At 41.8% G+C, this 27,677-nt stretch overlaps 1 protein-coding gene across 6 annotated transcripts in view; it reads right to left on the reverse strand.

Annotated features, from left to right (window-relative positions):
* The window catches only part of klhl13 (kelch-like family member 13), a 92,860-nt gene that overhangs the window by 51,572 nt on the left and 13,611 nt on the right, over positions 1–27,677 (reverse strand). For 3 of the 6 annotated variants that reach the window (XM_023968390.2, XM_023968392.2, XM_070434603.1), the window contains exon 2: positions 16,262–16,347. In XM_023968390.2, coding sequence (XP_023824158.1) covers positions 16,262–16,326 — 65 coding nt within the window. In that variant the 5' untranslated portion in view covers positions 16,327–16,347. Of the gene's footprint in view, positions 1–2,836; positions 3,276–16,261; positions 16,348–27,677 lie in introns of those variants that run through there. The other 3 variants (XM_023968391.2, XM_070434604.1, XM_023968389.2) reach the window with 2 other exon arrangements.

Here is a 27,677-nt window from a genome sequence, read left to right on the forward strand (position 1 = left end):
AACAGGTCAAACCAGGAGAAAATGTGGTACTATTGGGTTTAGCTGCCTATCACAGTGGACTGGGGCCTGGGGGGCCCTATAGCATTGCTGTACCTGCCAGGGTAGATACACACTCCCCTAGATACAACATTCATGTAAATGCAGTGGAGGGCCGAACAGATTTTTTTGTTTGTCAAAATCAACGTGGGCCAGAAAAAGGGCAGCTATTTGATATACATACTTTCTATCTAGTTTTAGATTGGTTTATTTACTATTTTTCTTAAATAACTATTTTCCCTCGGATGCTATTATACAGGGCTATTTCCTAACCAGGAAATCAGGGTGTTGTGCTTCTCCACACACCATGAAAAATAAATCCACTTCTGTTTAATTTCTTGTCAATCACCTTATAATTAGGCCTAGTAATGAAACGTTAGGCCTATGATGTCATTTCCTGAGCAGATCGTACAGCTTATACTAATTCGTCTTATGGCCTTGTCGTTCAGTGGTTAACACGGGGGCCGAACAATCCTATGGACATTGGCTGAGGAATACAGATGGSGAAATGTTTAAGAATTATAGTGCAAGCGTAAACAACTGAATATCATTGCTGGTTTTACCAGTGTCCTTGAGGCGAGGATGAAATGAACTGTTAAGGACTTGGAATTGCCTTGAATTCCCATTGAACTTCCAGTTATTTCAGGGCTTCCGGGCAGTGCACCTTTGCCATTCCTCCCAAGCATGAAATCTGCACCACAGGCAGAGGCTATATTTAGGCCTGAGTGAGATCACTGCAGACAAACACACAGACCAGGCTCCATAATAATCTCCAGCTAACACACAATCACACATTAATACACACCAACTCCTCCTAAAATACCACCCTGTCCCTGGMTCTCTGGTTATATGTTAGCATACAGACATCCACACATGCTGCTCTCTCCATGTTGAAAACGGCCATATCYAGAGAAAGGGGAGAAGCTACGCACACAGATGGAGGCCATTCCGCTCCGTTACAGTAGGCTACATGGAGGAACCACAGAGGAACCTATAATGAGAGGGCTAACGTCACATCAGGCCATCTAAAAACACATCACACAACGTATAAAAGTCCAAATAGCAGCTGGGTCGGGCTGGGCAGGGCATGGCTCAGTATTAAATGTTACAGTTCCACTCTTTTTGTTWGTCATTTTTACAGGGGAAAGRCTATTTTGCTGTCCTAACGGAAGARACAAAGAGCTATATGCAATGGTAAAATATGTTGGTTTATAGCCCTAGCCTAGGCCTGTACTTTAATGATGATTGAGAACCTAAATATATCATGTGAGAATTGGTGGCTTCAGCTTAATTTAAGCTTATAAGCAACACCCCATCAGGACTGGGGTCAAGTCCATCTCAATTCAAATCAATTCAGGAAATAAACTGTTTTATATACAATTACGGACACAGTTATGGCAGAAGTTTATTGAAGAAAATGTTGAAATTGACTAATTGAAAATRAATTTTTCCCATGCTGTCATTTATGTTCTGGAATGATTATCCTGAACATATCTCAGGCAGAGAATTGATGTAACTGTAAAACTGTGCACATTTAGCCTTAATACAATGTTCTTTTACAGATTTACCTGCCATGCCATTTACCTCAAACACTGAACACTAAAGGTATATTCAGAATTTTGGGTACTGTGGGAATTTCTCAGTGTTCTATATGTTAATATAATGTGTGGATGGGAAAATTCATACATTCCATGCGTATGTTTACTTAAGGGAGTTTACTCAAACAGGGCATGGACAACTGGAATTTCAACAAAAGGTACAGTATGCATCCACTCAGAAGGCATCTCTCTGGTTATAGAAAGGGAAGGTTAACTCATGATGTGCTTTGCTAGTCATGTAGGCTACATWCCTCATTCAGAATTGAGACATTTTATGGTAATAAGCAGCAATGAATGATACCTTCCAATATCTAATATAATTGATCTATCTACTGTATGGTAAAGCATATGGAGACCGTCTCAATTCTTCTTGCTATAAAGAACTACAAACAGAGCCTGAAATTCCATTYGAAATATTCTGATAAAATGAAGCCAAAAATCACACACATTCATCAACAACCATGAGCCTTTCAATCTAGCCTGAAGCACGAAGCAATGTACCAATGTGAGTTTTCACTTGACACTAGCCAGAATTGGCAGCATTGATATGGTCTTTGCTCCTGAGGATGCCAGTCCTCCAAACCAAATTAAGCCAGGTGTTCACTAGTGAGGAGATAACCGGATCCCCACCATTTACGTTCAGCTAGCCTAGCAGGGTGACTGACAGAGGGCATGATAGGGGGGCATCTCTCACACAGAAGGGGGAGATGGAAAGAGGAGAGCCTGGATGCACCTTCCCTATTCTGCCCTCCCCCATCCAGAGAAGCAGCAGCAGCAGACGACAATAACTCCTAAACCAGGGTGCGCCAGACGCCCTGACAAAGGCATGCAGCCTCCTCCCAAGCTTGCTGTGGCGGCCAGCAGTCTTTGCAGGCGGATAAACACAGCCCCAAGGAGGGCGGAGGGTGGCGGACGTGGTCCTAGCCCCTGAAAAAACTAAATGGGCCACGGCCATGGATAATGAGCCACACTGCTCTAGAGGACAGTGTTCCGCTAGTTGGCCAGGCACAAAGGAGGGTATTAAATCGACCGCTCTCGACACGCAACAATGCTCCCATCATATTCCGCCCAATTAGGCTGCAATGAGAGAGGGGGACACAACAACTGAAAAAGAAAGCAGAAAATACACCACCACCACAGCATGATGTGCATAACAAATGGTTATTTATTAAGATGTGATTGCCATTTCTGTCTTTACTCACATGTAGGCAGGAGAGAGCGGTGAGGACCTGGATGTCTTAAGAACTGGCACTGGGAATTTCCAGCTGACAGGAGAACCGCTTTTCCATTTCAACGGCATTTTGTTGTCACCAGCACGGAGCTACAGCGCTAACAACGGCAAAGAGCATTTCCACGAACAGGCTTCCAGCGAGGGCTTCCATCCCACTCTGCCCACTCGGATCAGAGGGAGGGAGAGCAGCAGCGACAGGGGTGGAGTGGTACAGGCAGCAGCAGTGCAGGCTACACACAGGTTTATGACACTAGTGGCAGCAGTGAGAAGAAGCCAACGGATCCTATCTCCTGTGCCTACTGGGCCAACTCACAGTCATCTCCTGTTAGAGGGGGAAAAGCTCTCCGGTCCTGTCGCCCTTTGAGGCTGTGCCGACTCTAGCCCAGCAGCTCAACAACAGTGCCACCTTGTTAAAGGAGCGGCGACTGCAGTGCTGGGCTTGTTATAGGGAGAGGTGGAGGGAGGAGTAGATAAAGGGAGGGGGGGAAAAAACGCTAGCATCTGCCCACCCTTAGAGAGCAGTGCCTAAAATACCACTAGTTTACACTGGGATATAAAAAGAAGAAAAAAATTACATTTGGATTTCTTTGAGGAATATCAAAGTAAATTTGGAGTCACGTGATGAAATGTGTCGTCGTCCCACTACAACTGGTCGGGAAAGYATGCAGTTTATTAGGCTACAGATGAAATAAACGTGAACTTCACAGGGTGGTGAAAGTGCAAGGTGATGAACTTGATGCTCCTTTCCAATAAATATCGAGGTTCTTATTCTGGTGACATGATCATCGATGCTTGGCTGCCGTTAAATAAAAATAATCTCTCTTTTGTCCATAATAATGTCATCATGAAAGCTATAGGTGGTCTCTAGCTAACGACGCGGTGGCTAACAGTCTCTGGCTAACAGATAGCGCTGGTGGCTAACAGTCTCTAGCGCTGGTGGCTAACAGTCTCTAGCGCTGGTGGCTAACAGTCTCTAGCGCTGGTGGCTAACAGTCTCCAGTGCTGGTGGCTAACAGTCTCTAGCTAACAGATAGCRCTGGTGGCTAGAGCACAMGTGCCACTACCAGAGTGGGCACACTCGCTATACAACGCAAACATTTATCTGCAACAAGTCAATTKGATGGAAACATCTCTGGTGGGAGAAAAAAAATCCATATTGTTTTTATGCGGATTTTTGAATATTTGCATGAAAATCTGTCGCCAATTGGATGGAAACCTAGCTAGTGTGACTTCACACACACCTGCATAGGTGTAATTCCAAGTAGGACAAAGAGTATATCATAAAAATATCATTACAGTTCTATGGACTACATGGCCCCCTACACCTTTGGAGGGAATGTATATTCCCCACTCCGATGAGCCTAATATGCAAGCATGGCAGATTGTACACTGGTATACACAATGAACCTTCCATCTCTCATTCCATTGGACTCATCCAGTTAGATTGCCACCTCAAAATTTGTCCCCTGCATGGCTGTCATCCACCGAACCCTCCAGCAGGAACACAGTGTGCAGTCAGCCTTGGCCTTGCCTGAGGCAGCCAGCTGATCAAGATGAAACACTGAAACTCCTCTCCTCCTAAGACCAACATCCACCCAAGCACTGAGAGCAAAATAAAAGCCAAGAATAGAGCGCTGTGCAGCTCATTTCCACGATTACAGTTCCTCTTGTCTGAAGAGCTCTGAAGGCCCTGTCAAGAAATCTATAGCAATGTCATTTCCTGTGTGTCAGTTCCTTTTGGCAAGCCCGCTCTTTAGCCCTTTGTTTCAACACACTTCTCAAATCTCTTCTACTCACGTCGTGAAAAATGACCCCTTGTGGAGCTSTGGCCAGCCTCAGCCAAGCTGGGACCCCTATAGTCACTCCTCTCCTGCTTTCTCACTCTGGAGCCTTAGGTCCTCCAACCTGCCCTTAATCCCTCCCTCTAGGTTGACTCACTATCTCGTCCCACAACGAGGGAGAATATCCCAAGTAGAACCACTGCAGGTATTTTCAGAGGAGCCATGATGTCTTGGGCCACTTATTCACTGTGGAGTTCATTCAACAGAGGACACAGCCAGGTCTGTCAGGCAGGGTGGTCATGTGCTCGGTCTCGGCCTGTGGTTTCAAAGGATGGCAGGGAGAATCTTTTTTAAATCTTTTTACAGACAAAGGAAACCAGATGAGTGGGGATGGTGCTGAGCACATAAAATAATTAATGGTGTCTGTCTGAGTGAACAAAGCATGGTTGAAGATGTTCATTCTTACCTGCTCTGTCTCCATACACAAACCAATTAATAACAGAGAGTGAACAAACACACCAAGACTGCCTCCGGATCAGAAAACTGAGCTCCACGTGCAGGTTACAGTAAACTGCACTACAGCCTGTTTCTAGAGCGCTTAAGYTGCAACTCTTTATTTAGACGCATACCTAAATCTAATTGGATAGGAGAGGGAAAACATCTCAACATGGATCTGTCATGACACCAGATAGTCCTAAATGCAGAGTTGCACATTTAAACAGACTGAGCTAATTATTTCACAATCATTGTAATGTTTCATCACGGAACCTATACCTTTTTCAAAAACAGAATGTCTATCCGAACATCTATTGAAGAAACTGCATCATTATTACCACCACAAAGCAACTGTTTGACTTCTGCCCTGCCAGCCACAACTGAGCAGCACTATAAAGCACAAGACAGGCTGGGAACAAAGAGGGGAGGAGCCAGCAGTGATAACCTGATCCTCCATAACCAAACTCCCCCAGCTTTTAGAGTAAAGCCTGACAATGGCTGCATTTATCAGAGCCACGATGAGCATCGATCTGTGGGCTTCTTTCAGAGGCCATTAGGGCCGCGGCGAGAGCGAGAGAGAGTGCGCGAGTGCGAAACTCCTGAGCTCTGCAGACACACCAACCCRACAGCCCTGGAAGACAGGCCAAAAGTCAGTAACACACCCTCACTGTGATGGAACACAGCTGTACTCTCTGAGTCTCGCTATAACACACACCCCATCACTGTTCTGGCAGGAACACACTGTACTAAAAGAACACATACACTGTATTAAAGGAAGYGTTGACCATCCACACACTTGCTTGTCCATAAGATTGTTGTACATTGCTTTTTGTGCACCATGCCTATGTCTGACATTTGTACTGGCCAGTAGGTGTGTTTACACGCCTGTATGAGCATAAGAGGAACAGACAAGACGGCCCTCAAGATTCTGACTCTAGAACAGACAAACGTATACCATCTACTGGATGCAGAAGGAACTGTGCCCGTCTAAATACCAGACACACCCTCAAGCAGCTGACCGCACATRCTGTCACCACCACACAGCGTGGTTCCTCATCTCATCTTTTACATTTTAGTCATTTAGCAGACACTCTTACCCAGAGTGACTTACAGTAGTAAAAAAGTGAGAGAAATTACAAGGTTATGTTATAATACTGTTATTGCATCAAATGGTTGTTTTATGGAATAGAATAGTGGGTTCTTAGAACACTTTCATCTGTGTGTGTTCTACTGAGGATGAGCCTCTGGGAGATTTAACACTGACAGGAGATTTACCATGACAGGAGATTTACCATGTTTTTGGATGATAAGCCTAACAACACCGCATTCCGGAGCATGAGTTAATGTTTCTGTACTGGGGTACCAGGGGGAAATGGCTCCAGTATGGAGTTGGGGTCCCAGGGGGAAATGGCTCCAGTATGGAGTTGGGGTCCCAGGGGGAGATGGCTCCAGTATGGAGTTGGGGTCCCAGGGGGAGATGGCTCCAGTATGGAGTTGGGGCCCAGGAGATGGCTCCAGTATGGAGTTTGTCCCAGGGAGATGGCTCCAGTATGGAGTTGGGACCAGGGGAGAGGGCTCCAGTATGGAGTTGGGGTCCCAGGAGAAATGTGCTCCAGTATGGAGGAGTTGGGGTCCCAGGGGGAGATGGCTCCAGTATGGAGTTGGGGTCCCAGGGGAAAATGGCTCCAGTATGGAGTTGGGGGGCCAGACCCTGGTCTCTACACAACGAGAACAGTTTTTACAGCAGACACTGTCTGAATTATAAGTATCTTTCATACAAATCTTAGCCTTGTGACCCATTCCATACATCTGTTGTTTGTCATGTAGACTGGAGGRGGTGTATCTTGGCTATAAAAGACCTTTGAACCTTTGTCCTGGGTCTCTCAACGAATCACCTGAGAGTGATGTCAACCAGCCATCATTATCGTAGAGCACTCAATTGATTCACTTTATGTRTGTGTGTTGTATTGACCTGCTCCCTTATTAATAAGTGAATAAAGATTTAGTTTAAGTATGACTATGACTTGTGTGATAAGTTTGTCTCTCCTAATTTGATAGTAAAGAAATTAACCACCACAGTGCATACATTTTTTTGTACTGGTCCCCCCGCGGGAATCAAACCCACAACCATGGTTATTAAAAGTGCCATGCTCTACCAACAGCCAAATGGGTTAATCACATCTGACAGTCTATCCAGCTGTCACAGGAATGGAAAAACATTGATGACACCAAAGTGGAGCGACCAGAGGGCACAGCAGATCAAATCAATCAAAATGTCAGTTATAAGTGATTTAGAATAGCTCTCCCTCAACAACAACACTCTGCTGTCTACATTTGGATAGATTCAACTAAGAAGTACCATGTAAAAAACAAATGCAAAGGCCTTAAACGTCATTGATCAGAAAATAATCTGCATTTGGCATTATCAAAGCATTTCTGGGGTGAGAAATAATTCTGCTGAAAGTGCTAGTTGAGAGAAACTCACCCAGCGTAGAAAATCTCAAAGACTGTGGTAGCGAAAGCAGAAAAGGGGCGTTAGCCTGGCATCAGAGGGATCGGTGATGAAAGCAGAGGCCCAGCAGGTGCTGAAGACGGAGGAGCTCTGCTGAGGGGTGCAGCAGCAGCAGGCAGCTTAGAACCAAGCTAAAGGAGCCTACCTCTACCCCAGGAACACACTATGAACGCCTTCTCACATTCTCTGTTTTGGAACATCTCCTTTTTAGTCATGATCCACTTTTACACAAACACAAACTCTGGCTAGGCCCAAATAAAACAAACCAAGGAGTAGTGAAATAGTACTGGTACTAGGTTAGTGTTTTTTTTTAACACTAAACTGGTTAGTGTTTTACTTTTCACATTAATGGTCAATGATATTTATCTTTCTTAAACATCTTTTAAGTGGGATGTAGGGATGCTATTGGTTAACCGTTAGTCGTTGAAAATAAATTTGACCAGTCTTGCTTTTCAGTCTATAGGTTAATTTGCATAATTAAATTGGTGCCAGAATTCAACAACTGGAAAAGTGTCGTTGTCGACTGGAATTAGTATTTAGCCGAAAACAGTCATGTACAGTGAGTGAGTTTATTGAGTTAGAAAGTAGCTTTCTTACGTCAACTAATGGCCGTCTCTAGCCACGAGCAAGACAGAGCGGAGACTCGTTGCTTGGCTACTCACAGTCACAGGCTGCAGGGAGCAATGGGAGAGAGGAGCAGCACGAAGCAGCTAACAAGAACAGCTACAGTATTAAACCTGTTAAGGCTGCAAGCCCGACACCGGTACACCTATGACAACATCCAGCTCAAGTGCAGGGCGGCAAATTCAAAATCTATTTTTTTTTTTAATATTTAACTTTCACACATTAACAAGTCCAATACAGCATTTGAAAGATAAACATCTTGTCAATCCAGCCAACATGTCCGATTTTTTAAATGTTTTACAGAGAAAACACCACATATATTTATGTTAGCTCACCACCAAATAAAAAAGAGGACAGACATTTTTCACAGCACAAGTAGGATGCAAGTAGCATGCACAAGCCAACCTAACTAACCTAGAACCAACCTAAATAACCTAGAAAAAACTACCTCAGATGACAGTCCTATAACATGTTACACAATAAATCTATGTTTTGTTCAAAAAATKTGCATATTTTAGCTATAAATCAGTTTTACATTACTGCTAACATCATAGCTACAGTCAGAAATCGCACGGGAGTAGCCAGAGAAAATACAGACACCAACGTCAACTACTCTAATTACACATCATAAAACATTTCAGACAAATATATGGTGGATAGCAAATGAAAGACAAAGATCTTGTGAATACAGACAATATTTCAGATTCTTTAAATGTTTTAGAGCGAAAACACCACATATATTCATGTTAGCTCACCACCAAATACAAAAAGAGAGACAGACATTTTTCACAGCACAGGTAGCATGCAGCTAGCATGCAGCTAGCATGCAAAGCCAACCTAACTAACCTAGAACTAACCTAAATAACCTAGAAAAAACTACCTCAGATGACAGTCCTATAACATGTTACACAATAAATCTATGTTTTGTTCGAAAAATGTGCATATTTCAGCTATAAATCAGTTTTACATTACTGCTACCATCATAGCTACCATTATAGCTACAGTCAGAAATAGCACGGGAGTAGCCAGAGTAAATACAGACACCAACGTCAACTACTAATTACTCATCATAAAACATTTCAGAAAAATATATGGTGGATAGCTAATGAAAGTGAATACAGCTAGTGAATACAGACAATATTTCCGATTCTTTAAGTGTTTTACAGCGAAAACACAATATATCGTCATATTAGCTTACTACAATAGCAAACATAGCAACAGCATTGACTCAAGGCAAACGGTAGCATAGCACAGTTCGACAGATATATATGAAATAGCATCCCAAATTGGGTCCTTATCTTTGTTGATCTTCATTCAGAATGTTGTACAATGGGTCTTTTGTTCAGAACCAGCTTTGTTTCGATCCAAAACGAACTATTTCCCCCTGAATTAGCAAACACACTGGCCTTCCTGTGCTAACCTCTCCATCTTGAAAAAAATTCTTCCTACGCATCACGTATAAAATCCCGAATAAATTTAAATAATATAATTAAACTATATTTAAAAAACATACTTTAGGATGATATTGTGACATGTATCAAAAAAAATCGAAGCCAGATGTCATATTCATCGAGAACGACCGTTTTCCAGGTGGAGAGTCCTGGTCCGAGTTCGCGCCTCAGGAAAAATAAATTATGGCGGTCGTCTCATTCAAAGAGGGTGTATGCATTCTCTGAAAGAGATATTCAACTCCTTTCTGTTCTCACTTCCGCATGAGACCCAGAGGAAGGTGTATGACGTGTTTMTACAGTCCTAAGTGACATGACCTTTTATAGACAAGCTTTTGAAGAGCGACTTAGCTTTTGGAAATMTCACTTCCGGATAGGAAATGAGCTGTAAAAAGGGTTCTGTTTCACTTAGAGACATAATTCAAACGTTTTTAGAAACTAGAGAGTGTTTTCTATTCAATATTAATAATAATATGCATATTGTACGAGCAAGAATTGAGAACGAGGCCGTTTGAAATGGCCACCTCTTTCCAGGGTACTCAAGGCTCCGCTTACAGCCATAAGAAGTTAAGCTAGCAACCAAAAACGTTTCACAGCATTTCTCTCCTGTTCTACTGGTTTTCATACCAACTTTCTTTCGTTGTCCAGAAGCCAGAGGCACAATCCTAGTCATATTAACCCATCCTAGTTGTTGCAATATTTACATTTCCCCTCTTTCTACGTTTAAAACGGATATCTTCATCGCCGTCACATGAAACGGCTCGAATCAGGTGCTTCTTTGAGAACAGCGTTTTCCAGCATATTCCAGTTTCACAAATGTTTGAAAATGATATATCACATTGAAGTATTACATTGACTGCTTCATTACAATAGTTCCATGTTCAATAATATGAGACGATAGGCATGCTATTGTCGCACGTTTTTTAATCTCTTACTTAAAAAGGTCCGTTCCTTGTACCCATGCATAGCTAATTCAACATCGGACACACCATAACTTCAGACACTAGCGATTGGAGGACCAAATCAGCTCAAGCTCAAAATTTAAATGGACTGGAAAATAATATAGGTTTTGCAAATAAATACACCCTTCTAACTAGCTGACCACCGATTTTCATTACAATTTAAATAAGCAAAGTTCTGTTATGAGAGTTTTCAAAAAAATTATATAAACATGTAGTGGGACACGCGGTATATTGTAAAATTCGACTGCGCGACAGACCGCACTACTTCATATCCAACTTTTAACCACTGAAATATAGCGAACGGATTTGCTAATGTTGCTAGCTTAGAGTACTATGATGGACACCTTCTTCACTTCTTACGGAAAGCACTTGGAGGAGAGTGGGTTGAGGGAAAAACCCAGACAAATCTAAAACTACAACGAGTCTCGGTTTTGTAGCGACCAGAGCAGGCATAAAGTGCTGGGACCAAGGAGCACATTACAGTGCTGGCCTGCTTCAACGCAACTGGGGAGGACGTCCCCCCATTTATCATCTACCCCAAGTGTTTCCCCCGCGGCCACTACACACTGGGAGGCCCCCCAAAGCCTTGTATGGACAGTCAAACTGTGGCTACATTGACAGGGCCCTGTTCAAKAAGTGGTTTCAACATTTCATTAACTTCTTATGGCTGGSGGCGCTATTTTCACATTCGGATGAAAAGCGTGCCCAGAGTAAACTGCCTGCTACTCAGGCCCAGAAGCTAAGATATGCATATTATTTGGAGATTTGGATAGAAAACACTCTGAAGTTTCTAAAACTGTTTGAATGATGTCTGTGAGTATAACTGAACTCATATGGCAGGCAAAAACCTGAGAAAAAATCCAACCAGGAAGTGGGAAATCGGAGGTTTGTGGGTTTTCAAGTCTTATCCAAGATACAGTGTAAATTTGGTCCGATTGCACTTCCTAAGGCTTCCACTAGATGTCAACAGTCTTTAGAACCTTGTTTCAGGCTTCTACTGTGAAGGGGGAGCGAATAAGAGCTGTTTGACTAAGGGGTCTGGCAGAATGCCATGAGCTAAGTCAGGCGCGCGGCCGTGAAAGCGAGCTCTGTTCCTTTTCATTTCTAAAGATGAAGGAATTGTCCGGTTGAAACATTATTGAAGATTTATGATAAAAACATCCTAAAGATTAATTCTATACATCGTTTGACTTGTTTTTACGAGCTGTAATATAACTTTTTGTCTGGACTTAGTGCTCGCGCGTTGTGCATTTGGATTACTGGACTAAACGCGYGAACGAAAAGGAGGTATTTGGACATAAATGATGGACTTTATTGAACAAAACAAACAGTTATTGTGGAACTGGGATTCCTGGGAGTGCATTCTGATGAAAATCATCAAGGGTAACTGAATATTTATAATGCTATTTCTGACTTTTGTTGACTCCACAACATGGCGGGTATCTGTATGGCTTGTTTTGACCGATACAGAAAACTCCCTGTGGTCGCCACATGCCTCACCGGGGAGGAATACATGCACCAGTGGAGAGGGGTGAGTAGGAGAGGGCAGCGGAGAAAAAGTGTCAGGCAGCCTTCAGAACACAGAGGGCCCAGGAGAGGGCTGCCATGGATGAGAGCGTCAACGCCATTGCCTCTGCTGGACCCACCACCGGTACCACTCCTAACAGCTGCATCATCACCACCAGTGCCTCCCAGTGTGCAACACCTGTAGGAGCCGCCGGAGTCCCCAGCTGCAGAAGTCGGCCATGTGCCTGCTCCCTCAGCCACACCATCGTCAGCCCCTCAACCCCAACATTACAAACACCAGCTCCTCTAAGCCATCATCAGCGGTTTGATCCACCACCAGCCCGCGTCTGTCACCACCGAAGCGGCCTCCTCTGGACCAACTACCACAGCAGCCTTGTCTGGTGTCCCTGGCCCCTGCAATTCGAATACAGCCACCTCCACAGGTAAACACACATTAAATTATGAAACAAAGTATACTGTTTGTTGTGTTGAATAAAACTGCTGTTGAAAAAAAACAAAAAACTCTTTACATATCTACAGTCCACAACACCAGCCCACAAGGCATGTCCACCTCCTCCAAAAGGTCTGCAGCTTCCTCCAGAGGAGGTATTCACAAACTGGTACCCCCAGGGGTACGCGCAATGCCGTCAGGGGTACGCCAAATAAAAACGTGATTCACATTTATATTTTCCAACGGGAATATACACTGCTCAAAAAAATAAAGGGAACACTTAAACAACACAATGTAACTCCAAGTCAATCACACTTCTGTGAAATCAAACTGTCCACTTAGGAAGCAAAAAAAATAAAAAATTTACAGCACCAATAATCACAAAAACATTGTCATTTTACTGTTTGGAACAAATTTAACCTTAGCCAAATTTACTGAAATGTGCATCCCTAGTGGGATGAGATTAGCCTCATCTGCATAATCACTAGTAGTTGCCTCTAATTTGGACAGTCTCAGTCAGAGTATAAAGCATACGGACATAGGCTAGGTCACAGGGATCAATTCAGGGCGATACAACAACAACAAACATTACATAAAATAACTTTGACAAATTGACCATAACCATCATCACACCTTATGTGGTTGAGGACAGAAGGGTCTGTTTAGAAAATACACATTTACCCCTGTGTTACAGGGTTGAATAGACACCGGATTTAGGTCCTTGAAAGTTCATAGCCCATGCACCGCATACGGATGTAGATTTGCCCATTGGTGTGCATCAATGCAAGAGCTTAGCGAACATGGGGGAACAAACCTTGCCAATGGCMCACTTTCCCGTGCCTAGAAGAGTCAACTGTCCGTCTTAATAGAAGTTTTGCAGCGGTCTAGTGTTTGCTGGCAAAAAACTGTGGCATCAGTATCAACTTGCCAAGTGACACAATGAAATGTTTTCCCCTTTTTGGTACATTGTTACTAACTCAATCAAGACATAAAACTGCTTACATCAAAAACACACTTTGCTCAGCACAGCATAAAAGAGAGAAATATATAACACCTCAACTCCCACAACATACCCCTCTAAAACCCAGTCATGGAGCTAACAAGCTGGTGTATGATTTATTCATTACCATAGCATTCAAAATAGTGATGCTATAGAGCTGAAACTACTGTTGGTTGGGAGGGGGAATGACGACAAACCCATTATATCGGTGTCAATAATAATTGGCAATCTGTGTGTTTGATTAAGCCATCACCCCCCCCCCCCCCCCCCCCCCCCCCCCCCCCCCCCCCAACCCTCAGCTTATAGCCTTTCCTCTTGCTTCACTACACCACGTAGTACAGTCCAGAAGCATGCACTCTGGTCAAAGACTGCCATTGCCTAGCAACCACTTTCATGATGCTCGTTAGGAGGCGGCTAGCTGCGTGACAGCAGAGGGACATGCTGTTCCAGCAGACAAACTACTGCTAAGCTTTAAAAGTACTGGGGACAATATAAATAAGGGAAGACAATACATCTACATGCCTGAAGCACTGGCCTTAAATACAACAGATATTATGGTCGTGAAAATGACTGGAGGCAGGATTAGGTTAGACGTAACAGCTACTGTTATTTCTTTTTTTAAACAGTATATATACTTCAGTAGTCAGAGCTCACCGTCCTAATTGACCATAGGCCTAAATGCACTGATGCAGTTAGAGCAGAATCTGTAACATAAAAAGCATTTCCAGTTGAGGCACTCCACTAAAATCTTCATGAAGTGCTCTGAGAAGACAAAATCCCTGAACAGCTGCAGCAACACACAAAAAGGCACAAAGGACAGGGGCTTAGAGAAACCTCGGTGACACTACAGCAGCGCCAGAGAGGACACTGAGAAAAGGTAGTCAAGAGAGCAGCATCATGTATGCTAAAAAATTGTCAACAGTCATGATGTTGTAATCTCCCCTGGCGCTCCAGAATCACACAACTTCCTACTTCATTAGCGTTACCGATGGTAGCTGACTTGCGGATAAAAACCCACTCACAGCTTAAGGCATTAGTCACCTGGTACAAAAACAACATGTCCTATAGAGGGGCCTGGAGACAGACCCAAAGAGCAAAGTTATCCCACAACACACTGAGCTGCATGAACACTGCGTACTTAGTCCATGTCTTTGACTCACTTTAAGACGTAATTATGAATGTTAGTTAACAGGAATGTTCCAGTTCAAATACAGAAACTGAATAGTTTAAAACTAAAATGTCCATCTCTGTCCTTGAGAGAAAGAGAGCAAACCTGACAGAAAAGAGAGAGAATATTTTTTTTTTCATGTTAGTCTAACTTCACATTAGGATTGGGGCGGCATCCACATTTTCATACCGTTTCTGTACCATAACGGGGTATACGGTATTACCCAATGTGCACACAAAGGGCACCATTTAAAAAAATAAAAAAATAACATAATTMTTTGGGGACGCACAAAACAATTGAGGCAACATGGATCTTGATCCAGGAGGGGATTGAATAAGTATACTGTAACCAAGAAGCTTGATCTTGACAGTTAGCAAACCAAATGCATAGCTGGAGCCCTGAGCTGGATATACACGACCAGTCAAAAGTTTTAGAACACCTACTCAGGGTTTTTCTTTATTTTGACTATTTTCTACATTGTGGAATAATAGTGAAGTCATCAAAACAATGAAACAACACATATGGAAGCATGCAGTTACCCAAAAAATCTAAATATACTTTATATTTGAGATTCTTCAAATAGCCACCCTTTGCCTTGATGACAGCTTTGCACACTCTTGGCATTCTCTCAACTAGCTTCCCCTGGAATTATTTTCCAACAGTCTTGAGGAGTTCCCACAGATGCTGAGCACTTGTTGGCTGCTTTTCCTTCACTCTGTTGTCCAACTCATCCCAAACCATCTCAATTTGGTTGAGGTCGGGGGATTGTGGTGGCCAGGTCATCTGATGCAGCACTCCATCACTCTCCTTCTTGGTAAAATAGTCCTAACACAGCCTGGAGGTGTGTTGCGTAATTGTCCTGTTGAAAAACAAATGATAGTCCCACTAAGCCCAAACCAGATGGGTTGGCGTATCGCTGCAGAATGCTGTGGTTGCCATGCTAGTGAAGTGTGCCTTGAATTCTAAACTATTATTCTACAATGTAGAAAATAGTCAAAATAAAGAAAATCTCTTGAATGAGTAGGTGTTCTAAAACCTTTGACCAGAAGTGTAATTTATTTAACAACTTAGATTTCTTAGTTATATTTAACTTATAGTTAAAAGCAGTGGCGCCACTGTGAGGCGGGAGTGTCCCAACACCAAAATAACATTTTAAACGGTATTGAAAATCATACCGTCGGTATTTCGAAATATACCGTTTATACCATATACCGGGGTATCGCCAAAGCCTACTTCACATACTACTTAAGAGATGAGAGGGGATTATAATGGGTTGCTGAAATTGCACAGTGAAGTCCTTTAGTGAGTTGAGCTGAAAAGCAAGTGTTTGAAGTTACACATTCACACATAACATGAGAAAAGCAGAAACTGCTAAAATGAGGCACTTCAGATAAAAGTGAGGACTGTTGATTGATCGTGTATAGATGCAGAAATAAAAGTTGGACATACATTGCACAGTACCTGTCGTGCAGTCCGAGGGACATCGTCTCCCCTCTGTGTACAGGGTGCTCCATGCCCTCGCCAAAACCACACCCCTGAAAAACAGGTAAACAATACATTAATGATACTGTCCGGGCTCTTCAAAGGAGGGTAAGTGTACCTATTAAGCCCACCAAAATCTAAGTTTAGACATTTCTAACATATACTGCCCTAAATTCTGTAAGAAAAGTGTAGATAAAAAAATWAAAAATAAAGATTAATCTCTCATGTGAAGTTTTATGACTTGACACCATTTGTTTATGTATAATAAATATATTTGATAAAATATGTATAAAGTCCGGAATGTGCTTAATGAGTACTGAATGTACCCTTTAAGCCCACCTTTAAATAAATCTATTTTAATTAATTTCCAAATATTGCAAACTTAACCTGAAATTTCTTATGAAAACTTAATTTATAATAATCTCCCCTAAAGTTATTGTTCATGCCAACCAGTACACACCTGATTCTACTAATCATAGACTTCAATCAAGACTTGAATAGATGAACAAGGTGTGTTACTGCTTGGTTTGAACAAAAACCTGCACCGCCCTCTGTAGTTCAGACGCCATGGACAAAGAACATAACACAAACAACTTTTAATTAATTATCTCAAAGCTGGCTTACATTTGCTGTAGTCATATTCTTGTTAATTAGTTCAACGTGTCTTCCTAAAGCCTGTCTTTAGACAGTTTAATTTCTCCCTCTCTACTGTTGTATTACAAAGGTACATGTGGTGAACCAAATAATAGAAACACCTGTATGTTTTCTATCTCCGATATCCTTCAACTCTGGTCTTACTCTTCTCTAGTGTTGCAAAGGGTCGGAAACTTACCGGGAAATTTCCGGATTTTTTTTTATTGGAAGTTAAATTACTCAAAATTCATCAAAAAAGTTAGCTTATAACAGTGAACCTTTTTTGTGGGACACACATAAGGCAATTCTAAGTCTTGTGTCATATTTTGGTTAAACTATCCCCATTCAATGGAATTGCAACCTTCTGCATGCACAGTGCATTCTTCCATCACATGTACAGCTGATTCTCAAGATCTTGCACACTAATGAGATGCTATTGAGCCCAAAATTCTACACTGTGAGCCAAGGACTACATGCTTTCTGGTAAGTTTTGAATATATTGTATATGACATACATGATTTTTTGTTAACTAGTAAACTGGTCCCGTGTGGCTCAGTTGGTAGAGCATGGCGCTTGCAACGCCAGGGTTGTGGGTTCATTCCCCACGGGGGGACCAGGATGAATATGTATGAACTTTCCAATTTGTAAGTCGCTCTGGATAAGAGCGTCTGCTAAATGACTTAAATGTAAATGTAAATGTAGTAGCCTACAGCAAAGTATGTTTCAATCATTTCTAACTTCAGAATTTTTGCTAGTTAGTTTTTGCTACCATGTGGGTTTAGCTTGCTTGAGCCTGCGAACTGAGGAGTGTTATTTCTCCTGTTTCCATACATGTTTCATTTTAAAACATTTATCTTACAAAGGAGTTGTTTAAACTAACTGTTTAACTATTTATCTGTACATGGAATTGCATTAGGTTTTTTTTTTAAATCTTTTTTTCTAATCTTTACAGGAAAATGCCAAGGGCACTATCTGATGTGTGGAGACATTTCACTGCAGCTAATGTAGAAGGAAAAGCTGTGTACATTTTCAAATACTGTGCCAAATCCTATGTGAAGAATGAAACAAAGATGCAGAATCATCTGGCCAAGTGCATAAAGTTCCCTCAGCGCTCACAACAAGCAACCTCTGACAAAAGTCCCTGTACTTCTATTCGAGGTGAAAATGATAAATCATTCACCTTGTCGATAGCAACAGCTCATGGTCCTCCTGGAATCAGAAGTTTTTTTGACTCAATGGAGGAACGTASTCAGAGAAATGCTGATGAATGTCTTGCTCGAGCTGTGTATGCAACTGGTTCACCTCTGACGCTCACAGGCAATGTGTATTGGAAGTAGGGTTGCACATTTTAGGGAATATTCAGAGGTGGAAACTTTCCGTGGGAATTAACGGGAATATATGGGAATTAATGGAAATATATGCAAATGTAATATTAATACCATTTAAATGTTATTGTTTTTTGCATTGGATATATTTACCATATCATATGGAGCCTGAAACATAAACCTTTTACCTTATCATAAGGAGACAATTTCAAATGATTTAAATCATTCCAATAGAAAAATTTAAAAAACTATTTAGTTACGAATTGAACTTTAATGTCCGGGGGTATCATCGGATGGGGCCATAGTGTATCCTGACCCCTCCTGTCTCAGCCTCCAGTATTTATGCTGCAGTAGTTTGTGTGTCAGGGGGCTAGGGTCAGTCTGTTATATCTGGAGTACTTCTCCTGTCTTATCCGGTGTCCTGTGTGAATATAAGTATGCTCTCTCTAATTCTCTTTCTTTCTCTCTCTCTCTCTCTCTCTCTCTCTCTCGGGGGACCTGCTGGAGGTCATTTTGCAGGGCTCTGGCAGTGCTCCTCCTTGCACAAAGGCGGAGGTTGCGGTACTGCTGCTGGGTTGTTGCCCTCCTACGGCCTCCTCCACGTCTCCTGATGTACTGGCCTGTCTCCTGGTTGCGCCTCCATGCTCTGGACACTACGCTGACAGACACAGCAAACCTTCTTGCCACAGCTCGCATTGATGTGCCATCCTGGATGAGCTGCACTACCTGAGCCACTTGTGTGGGTTGAAGACCTGTCTCTTATACACATCTAGATGTGTATAAGAGACAGCTGCAGAACCACTCCTTTATTGGGGGTGTCTTGCTAATTGCCTATAATTTCCACCTTTTGTCTATTCCATTTGCACAACAGCATGTGACATTTATTGTCAATCAGTGTTGCTTCCTAAGTGGACAGTTTGATTTCACAGAAGTGTGATTGACTTGGAGTTACATTGTGTTGTTTAAGTGTTCCCTTTATTTTTTTGAGCAGTGTATTTCAGAACTGCAGTTTCCTCTGCTTGGAGCAACAGTGAAGTGGGCAGGGCAGTACAGATTTCTCTTACATCTGCAAGCAGAGTCTGAACATAAGACAGGATGGCATTGTCTCCCTCAAATCAGTGCAAAGTCTACTCCTATAGGTTTTAGGAGTTTCAGGTTGCTTACCACTCTCCCCAAAAATACATCACCCAGGAGGATCCTCTTGATATGGCTGTCCATAAATCGGCAGACTGTGATATGGCCATTTCTTGGAGAGACTCCTTCCCCTCCAGGAGACTGTCACACATGATGACAACACCACCCCAACGGATGTTGCTGGGCAGCTTCACTGTGGTGCTCATATTCTTCTCACTTTGCTTGGTGAGGTAGATTGTTGCTATAACTTGATGAGCCTTCACATACCTAACCACTTYCTTGGCTCGCTTGTAGAGTGTATCCATTGTTTTCAGTGCCATGATGTCCTTGAGGAGCAGATTCAATGCATGAACAGCACAGCCAATGGGTGTGATGTGAGGGTAGGACTCCTCCACTTTAGACCAAGCAGCCTTCATGTTCGYAGCATTGTCTGTCACCAGTGCAAATACCTTCTGTGGTCCAAGRTCATTGATGACTGCCTTCAGCTCATCTGCAATGTAGAGACCGGTGTGTCGGTTGTCCCTTGTGTCTGTGCTCTTGTTGAATACTGGTTGAGGGGTGGAGATGATGTAGTTAATTATTCCTTGCCCATGAACATTCGACCACCCATCAGAGATGATTGCAATACAGTCTGCTTTCTCTATGATTTGCTTGACCTTCACTTGAACTCTGCATCCAGAAAATGTGTAGATAAAGCATGCCTGGTTGGAGGGGTGTATGCTGGGCGAGTTTGTTTTAGCAAAATGGATGCGGAGGATGTGAAAAATAAATAGTATGTTTACTGGTTGCTCAGGAGGGAAAGGRGAAGTCAGATCTGTGGAAGACATTTGACTTAGTTGTGGAAACTACTGGAGATCCAGAAAAAGGAGGGTATACTGTAGGAGCAAGCATTTCCTGAGTATTATGTGTGCCAAACAGTTGCTGTTAGATTACAAATAAAACATTTCTGACCATTTGGAACAGTGTCAACACAAAATAAGTGTACCAGGGAGTCTGTTCTAACAAAGAGATAAAAAGCCTTTATTACAGCAGACTAAAAACATTTGCGTGCATTATTTATTGCTTAGGCTAATTATTTGAAGCTCATTTTGTTCTTTCATTATAAAACTAAAATGCTTGATTGCATTTCAAAGCATGAATGAACAACTTAACACAGTAGCCTATATAATGAAATATACATATTTTCCACCATAATTTGCAAATAAATTCATAAAAAATCCTACAATGTGATTTTCTGGATTTTTTCTCTCTCATTTTGTCTGTCATAGTTGAAGTAGCTGCATAGCTGCATACCACTGCTGGCTTGCKTCTGAAGCTAAGCAGGGTTGGTCCTGGTCAGTCCCTGGATGGGAGACCAGGTGCTGCTGGAAGTGGTGTTGGAGGGCCAGTAGGAGGCACTCTTTCCTCTGGTCTAAACAAAGATCCCAATGCCCCAGGGCAGTGATTGGGGACACTGCTCTGTGTAGGGTGCCGTCTTTCGGATGGGACGTTAAACGGGTGTCCTGACTCTCTGAGGTCATTAAAGATCCCATGGCACTTATCGTAAGAGTAGGGGTGTTAACCCCGGTGTCCTGGCTAAATTCCCAATCTGGCCCTCAACCATCACGGTCACCTAATAATCCCCAGTTTACAATTGGCTCATTCATCCCCCTCCTCTCCCCTGTAACTATTCCCCAGGTCGTTGCTGCAAATGAGAACGTGTTCTCAGTCAACTTACCTGGTAAAATAACGGTAAAATAAAAAATAAAAAGTGTACCTATGATGAAAATTACAGGCCTCTCTCATCTTTTTAAGTGGGAGAACTTGCACAATTGGTGGCTGACTAAATACTTTTTTGCCCCACTGTAAGTATTCAAACCCTTTGCTATGAGATTGGAAGTTGAGCTCAGGTGCATCCTGTTTCCATTGATCATCCTTGAGATTTTCCTACAAATTGATGAGTCCACCTGTGGTAAATTCAAATGATTGGACATTATTTGGAAAGGCACACATCGGTCTATATAAGGTCCCACAGCTGACAGTGCATGTCAGAGCAAAAACCAAGCCATGAGGTCGAAGGAATTGTCAGTAGAGCTCCGAGACAGCATTGTGTCGAGGCACAGATCTGGGGAAGGGTACCAAAACATTTATGCAGCATTGAAGGTCCCCAAGACAAGTCAGGATATAGGCAAAGATGAACGGAGCAAAGTAGAGAGATCCTTGATGAAAACCTGCTCCAGAGCGCTCAGGTGCTCAGACTGGGGCGAAGGTTCACCTTCCAACAGGACAATGACCCTAAGCACACAGCCAAGACAACGCAGRWGTTGCTTCGGGACAGGTCTCAATGTCCTTGAGTGGCACAGCCAGAGCCCGGACTTGAACCCGATCTGACATCTCTTGAGACCTGAAAATAGCTGTGCAGCAACGCTCCCCATCTAACCCGACAAAGCTTGAGAGGATCTGCAGAGAATTGGAGAAATTCCCCAAATACAGGTGTGCCAAGCTTGTAGCGTCATACCCAAGAGGCTGTAATCGCTGCCAAAGGTGCTTCGACAAAGTTCTGAGTAAAGGGTCTGAATACTAAAGTAAATGTAATATTTAATTTCAMWTTTTTTATAAATTTGCAAAAATGTATAAAAAACTGTTTTTCCTTTGTCATTATTGGGTATTGTGTTGATGCGGAAAAAACAATTTAATCAATTTTAAAATAAGGTAACAAAATGTGGAAAAAGTCAAGGGGTCTGAATAYTTTCCGAAGGCACTGTATATGGCACATTTAATAGTTAGGCTATTGATTATAGAGCTAATTAAGTTGGTTTCCTCGCTCTCAATTAGGCTAAGGCAAGGGCTGTTTCCTCATCTCTGCTGCCTCCCACTCATTGTTCTCAATCTCAATATGCTGGTTAATTTTCCTATTATGCACATACCAACATAGGGAAAGGTGTAAATTCTACGGCGCACGGAAGATTATGTTTCAGAACCACGGACARCGACGATATCCAACACAGGAGAAAGATCATTTGTTATAAAATATTAGATTTATTATTGTTGCACCATTATTTTTACATAATATAACCATATGCAACTTCACTATCACGTGTCTAAGAGTGATGGACTGTGCCACCCCCACGGCCTCCCCAATGGATTAGTCCACTGAGACAGACGCGAAWCAGACAGGCGTCTTACACACCATGAAAATGTTTTGCGACTGCTCGACTAAAGAAATCTCGGTCGGCCAACAGCCTATCGACCAAAAAATTGACTAGTCAACTAAATGGGGTCAGCCCTAACCTACACCTGAAGAAAAAACATTTATGCTCATGTTCATTGAATATTAGGGATAAGTCACCATTGGCCTCACGGTGAAATCCCTGAGTGGTTTCCTTAATCTCCGGCAACTGAGTTAGGAAGAAAGCCTGTATCTTTGTAGTGACTGGGTGTATTGATACACCATCCAAAGTGTAATTAATAACTTAATAATGCTCAAAGGGATATTCAATGTCTGCTTCTTTTTTACCACCCATCTACCAATAGGTGCCTTTCTTTGCAAGGCATTGGAAAACCTCCCTGGTCTTTGTGGTTGAATCTGTGTTTGAATTTCACTGCTCGACTGAGGGACCTTATAGATAATTGTATATGTGTGGGGTGAGTAGTCATTCAAAAACCATGCAACTTATGTGACTTGTTAAGCAAATGTTTACTCCTGAACGTATGCTTGCCATAACAAAGGGGTTGAATACTTACAGGCTGACTACACTGCTCGCGTTGCATGCGCGAGCGTTGCAAAATAAATGTAGAAATCTATATTATTCAATTAATGCTCACGCGCCAACGAGCATCTGCGTTGCCAAGGGCTAAAATAGAAGTCAGTTCTATTTGTGACGCAGATCGCACTGCAAGTCCTGCCTCTCCCATATCCTCATTGGTTTATAAAAGCAGATACCCACGTGCCATCTCCTCATTGGTTATACCCACGTGGTTGACTGAAAGATGAACGAGGTCRGTGGCGGTAATCCACCTAATGTTTTGCCAATCGCAATATAAAGTCAAGAGAAGAAAAAGCCTGGAAGGAGGAGAAATTACTAGAAATTATTCGGTTGACCTTTTTGTGTGTARAATAATTGGCGGAGTAGAGGACCTTGTGCATTTCAGGTAAAATAACAACTCAATGTTTATATCCCAAGACAAATTAGCTAGCAACAGCAAACTARCTAAATAAAGCAAATTAGCTAGCAAGTGCAAGCTAGCTAGCTAAATTGCCATAAATGTTTAAAACTTTTCGACACGTCCCCAAATTAATATAATTAGTTCAGAGTTTGTTTTGATATTTTAACCTGTGTGTCGTGATCGCGTTTGGTGTGGGGGGACAAAATAGATTTATGCACGATGGCGCATGCACGCAGACGGTKTGGGTTCCATGTTACTGACTCAAGATATTTCAGCTTTAATTTTTAATTAATTTGTTAACACTTCTAAAAACATAATTCCACTTTGACATTATGGGGTAGTGTGGGTATGACAGTGACACAAAATCTAAATTTAATCAATTTTAAATTCAGGCTGTAACAACACAATTGTCAAGGTGGTGAATACTTTCTTTAGGCATTGTAACTGTCACTAACGTAATAATAAAAAACGGATTGGCGTAGAATAAAACTGGTATGGATACAACAACCACATAAACTGGATTAAAGGAAAACTCCACCCAAAAACTATATTTTGGTATATTGTTTCATTAGTCCATTGTTGATATAGCCTACAGGTTGACCGATTAATCGGAATGGCCGATAACTTAAAATCGGCACTAATTTTTCATAACAATCGGTAATCAGCATTTTTGGACGCCGATTATGGCTGATTACATTGCACTCCACGAGGAGACTGCGTGGCAGGCTGACTAACTGTTACGCGAGTGCAGGAAGGAGTCAAGGTAAGTTGCTAGCTAGCATTAAATTTATCTTGTAAAAAACAATCAATTTTAACATAATCACTAGTTAACTACACATGGTTGATGATATTACTAGTTTATCTAGCTTGTCCTGCGTTGCATATAATCGATGCGGTGCCTGTTAATTTATCATCGAATCACAGCCTACTTCGCCAAACCGGTGATGACTTAAAAAGCGCATTCGCAAAAAAAGCACTGTCGTTGCACCAATGTGTACCTAACCATAAACATCAATGCCTTTCTTAAAATCAATACACAAGTATACATTTTTAACCCTGCATATTTAGTTAATATTGCCTGCTAACATGAATTTATTTTAACTAGGGAAGTTGTGTCACTTCTCTTGCGTTCTGTGCAAGCAGAGTCAGGGTATATGCAGCAGTTTGGGCCGCCTGGCTCGTTGCGGCCATTTCTTCCTAACAAAGATGGTAACTAATTTGCCAGAATTGTACATAATTATGACATAACATTGAAGGTTGTGCAATGTAACAGCAATATTTAGACTTAGGGTTGCCACCCGTTCGATAAAATACGGAACGGTTCCGTATTTCACTGAAACAATAAACGTTTTGTTTTCGAAATGATAGTTTCCGGATATGACCATATTGATGACCTAAGGCTCTTATTTCTGTGTGTTTATTATATTATAATTAAGTCTATGATTAGATATTTGATAGAGYAGTCTGACTGAGYGGTGGTAGGCAGCAGCAGGCTCGTAAGCATTCATTCAAACAGCACTTTACTGCATTTGCCAGCAGCTCTTCGCTGTGCTTCAAGCATTGCGCTGTTTATGACTTCAGGCCTATCAACTCCCAAGATTAGGCTGGCAATACTATAGTGCCTATAAGAACATCCAATAGTCAAARGTATATGACATACAAATGGTATAGAGAAATAGTCCTATAAATTCCTATAATAACTCCAACCTAAAACTTCTTACCTGGGAATATTGAAGACTCATGTTAAAAGGAACCACCAACTTTCATATGTTCTCATGTTCTGAGCAAGGAACTTAAACGTTAGCTTTCTTACATGGCACATATTGCACTTTTACTTTCTTCTCCAACACTTTGTTTTTGCATTATTTAAACCAAATTGAACATGTTTCATTATTTATTTGAGGCCAAATTGATTTTATTGATGTATTAAGTTAAAATAAGTGTTCATTCAGTATTGTTGTAATTGTCATTATTACAAATACATATAAATAAAAATCAGCTGATTAATCGGTATCAGCTTTTTTTGGTCCTCCAATAATTGGTATCGGTGTTGAAAAATCATAAATCGGTCGACCTCTAATATAGTCCCATAATGTTTTGCATGTCAGCCATCAAGTTTTACAGATATGTAACAAATACACAAATCCGGCCCATATGATGCATTTTGTTTATTATTATTCCAAAGATGGAAGTGGGCTTAATGGGTACGCTTACCCGATCTTAAGACGACAATACATCATCAATACATCATCATACATAGTATAGACTACATAACCCGCGTCGCCTATACGAATAGCCTAAAGAAAGTTTGTGAAGTGTTTTGGAACATGAAAGACAGGTTCAGTCCTATCCCACTTCTCCAAGCAAAAGCAGAAGCTCAGGACAGCGAGATTGCAAACTGGAAATGGCCAATCTACACTCTACTTTAACAGTTGTCACAGTGTACGCCCCTTGCCAACACTGACTGACTCCAATCCAAACCCTGTTCCCCTGTTTAGTTTCAAAGTCATAAAAGCCACAGGCTAGCTACTCCACTCCTGAAGTGCATTTGTTTCAAAACATAAAAATAGTCTATCGAAAGTCTACATTTAAGACTTTGTTTCATTTTATTTCACCTTTATCTATCCTAGTTAATCTCATTAGAAAATATCTTCAATAAGAGAGATATGGTCAATCGTCAATACAACACTTGAGGATGAAATGCCTGACAATGAATACAAACATTTCTCCACCAGGCCAGGTTAACAGAGCTCAGCTCTGCCTCGCTTGCTTCCTCTCTTTTTCCATTTATTAGCGGCGTGARCATATGGCCTTTCTATTAATATTTCAGACTCATATTTTGGGGCGTTGTCTGCCATCTGTCCTCCCTGCACCCCACTGTTCAGCATGGTCATGATTACAGTGGATATCAGATGGGGTGATAATTGCAGCACAGCCTGTGTGAGTAGAGTTCACAGCCCACAGAACCACACCAGGGGACTACACACAGACAGTGGGACATATGAAGAGAGGAGAATGAAAGTGAAGCGCTAGTAACTAGCACTAATAATACAGCTGCTAGTCTGCTACCTATATACTAAAGGTGACAACACCTGTGGCCACCACACCCTCCTAGCTAATTTTAGGTGAGCAAAGTAGCATTCAAATTGTACAATTATGTAGCTACACTGACTAGCCTGATGACTTTAAAGGCCTAGTGCAGTCAAAATGTGCTTTTTTCCCTGTGATTTAGAACCAAATTGTATAGGACCAGGACGATACCAGTATTGCAATATTTTTTTCATGGCAAAAATGAAAATTCCAAGCAGACCAAACTCTATGATCCTTTAAAAACCTGCTGTATGTAAAATATTGTGTGCTATATCTTGGAAAACAAATACATGTGACCTCTAGAGGACAACATGATGTTTGTTTCCAACATGAGGACTGTTTTCCTAAAGAAATCAGATCTGCTTTGTGTATTGTTTCCTCCCTATGATACTAAGGAGTATCCCGATACTGGTATCGTCCTGGACCTAATTGTACAACAGCTGATGAAACTAACACTGTAAAAGTGTGAAAAATGGGATCAGTGACATCTCCTGATAGTTGTTGGTTGAAAATATATTTTAAAATCAGCAGGTTTGCATGGGTGGGAGTGTCGGCTTTYGATGGTGACATCACCATGCAGCAAATTTGTTAATAGACCAATAACAAAGAGTTCTAAGCCTCTGCCAATAACAGCTAGTTTTCAGTTGTTTTCCCCTCCCCACTCAACACCCGACCACTCCCAGAAAGTCCAAGCTAATTCTTGATTGAGAAAGTGTATTGCTAAAAAGCTATTTTTGGCCATTCTTTTGCCCATTTTAATGGAAAATATTTTACAGTAACGTACTTACAGTGCATTCAGAAAGTAATCAGACCCCTTGACTTTTTCCACATTTTGTTACGTTACAGCCTTATTCAAAAATGTATGAAACTCCCCCATCAATCTACACACAATAACCCATAATGACAAAGCAAAAACAGGTTTAAGATTTTATATAAAAAGGAGAAATACATTTACAATAGTATTCAGACCCTTTCCTCAGTACTTTGTTAAGCACCTTTGGCATAGATTACAGCCTCGAGTCTTCTTGGGTATGACACTACAAGTTGGCACACCC

The sequence above is a fragment of the Salvelinus sp. IW2-2015 genome, linkage group LG23, assembly GCF_002910315.2.
Source record: "Salvelinus sp. IW2-2015 linkage group LG23, ASM291031v2, whole genome shotgun sequence".
In the NCBI taxonomy this organism is placed as follows: domain Eukaryota; kingdom Metazoa; phylum Chordata; class Actinopteri; order Salmoniformes; family Salmonidae; genus Salvelinus; species Salvelinus sp. IW2-2015.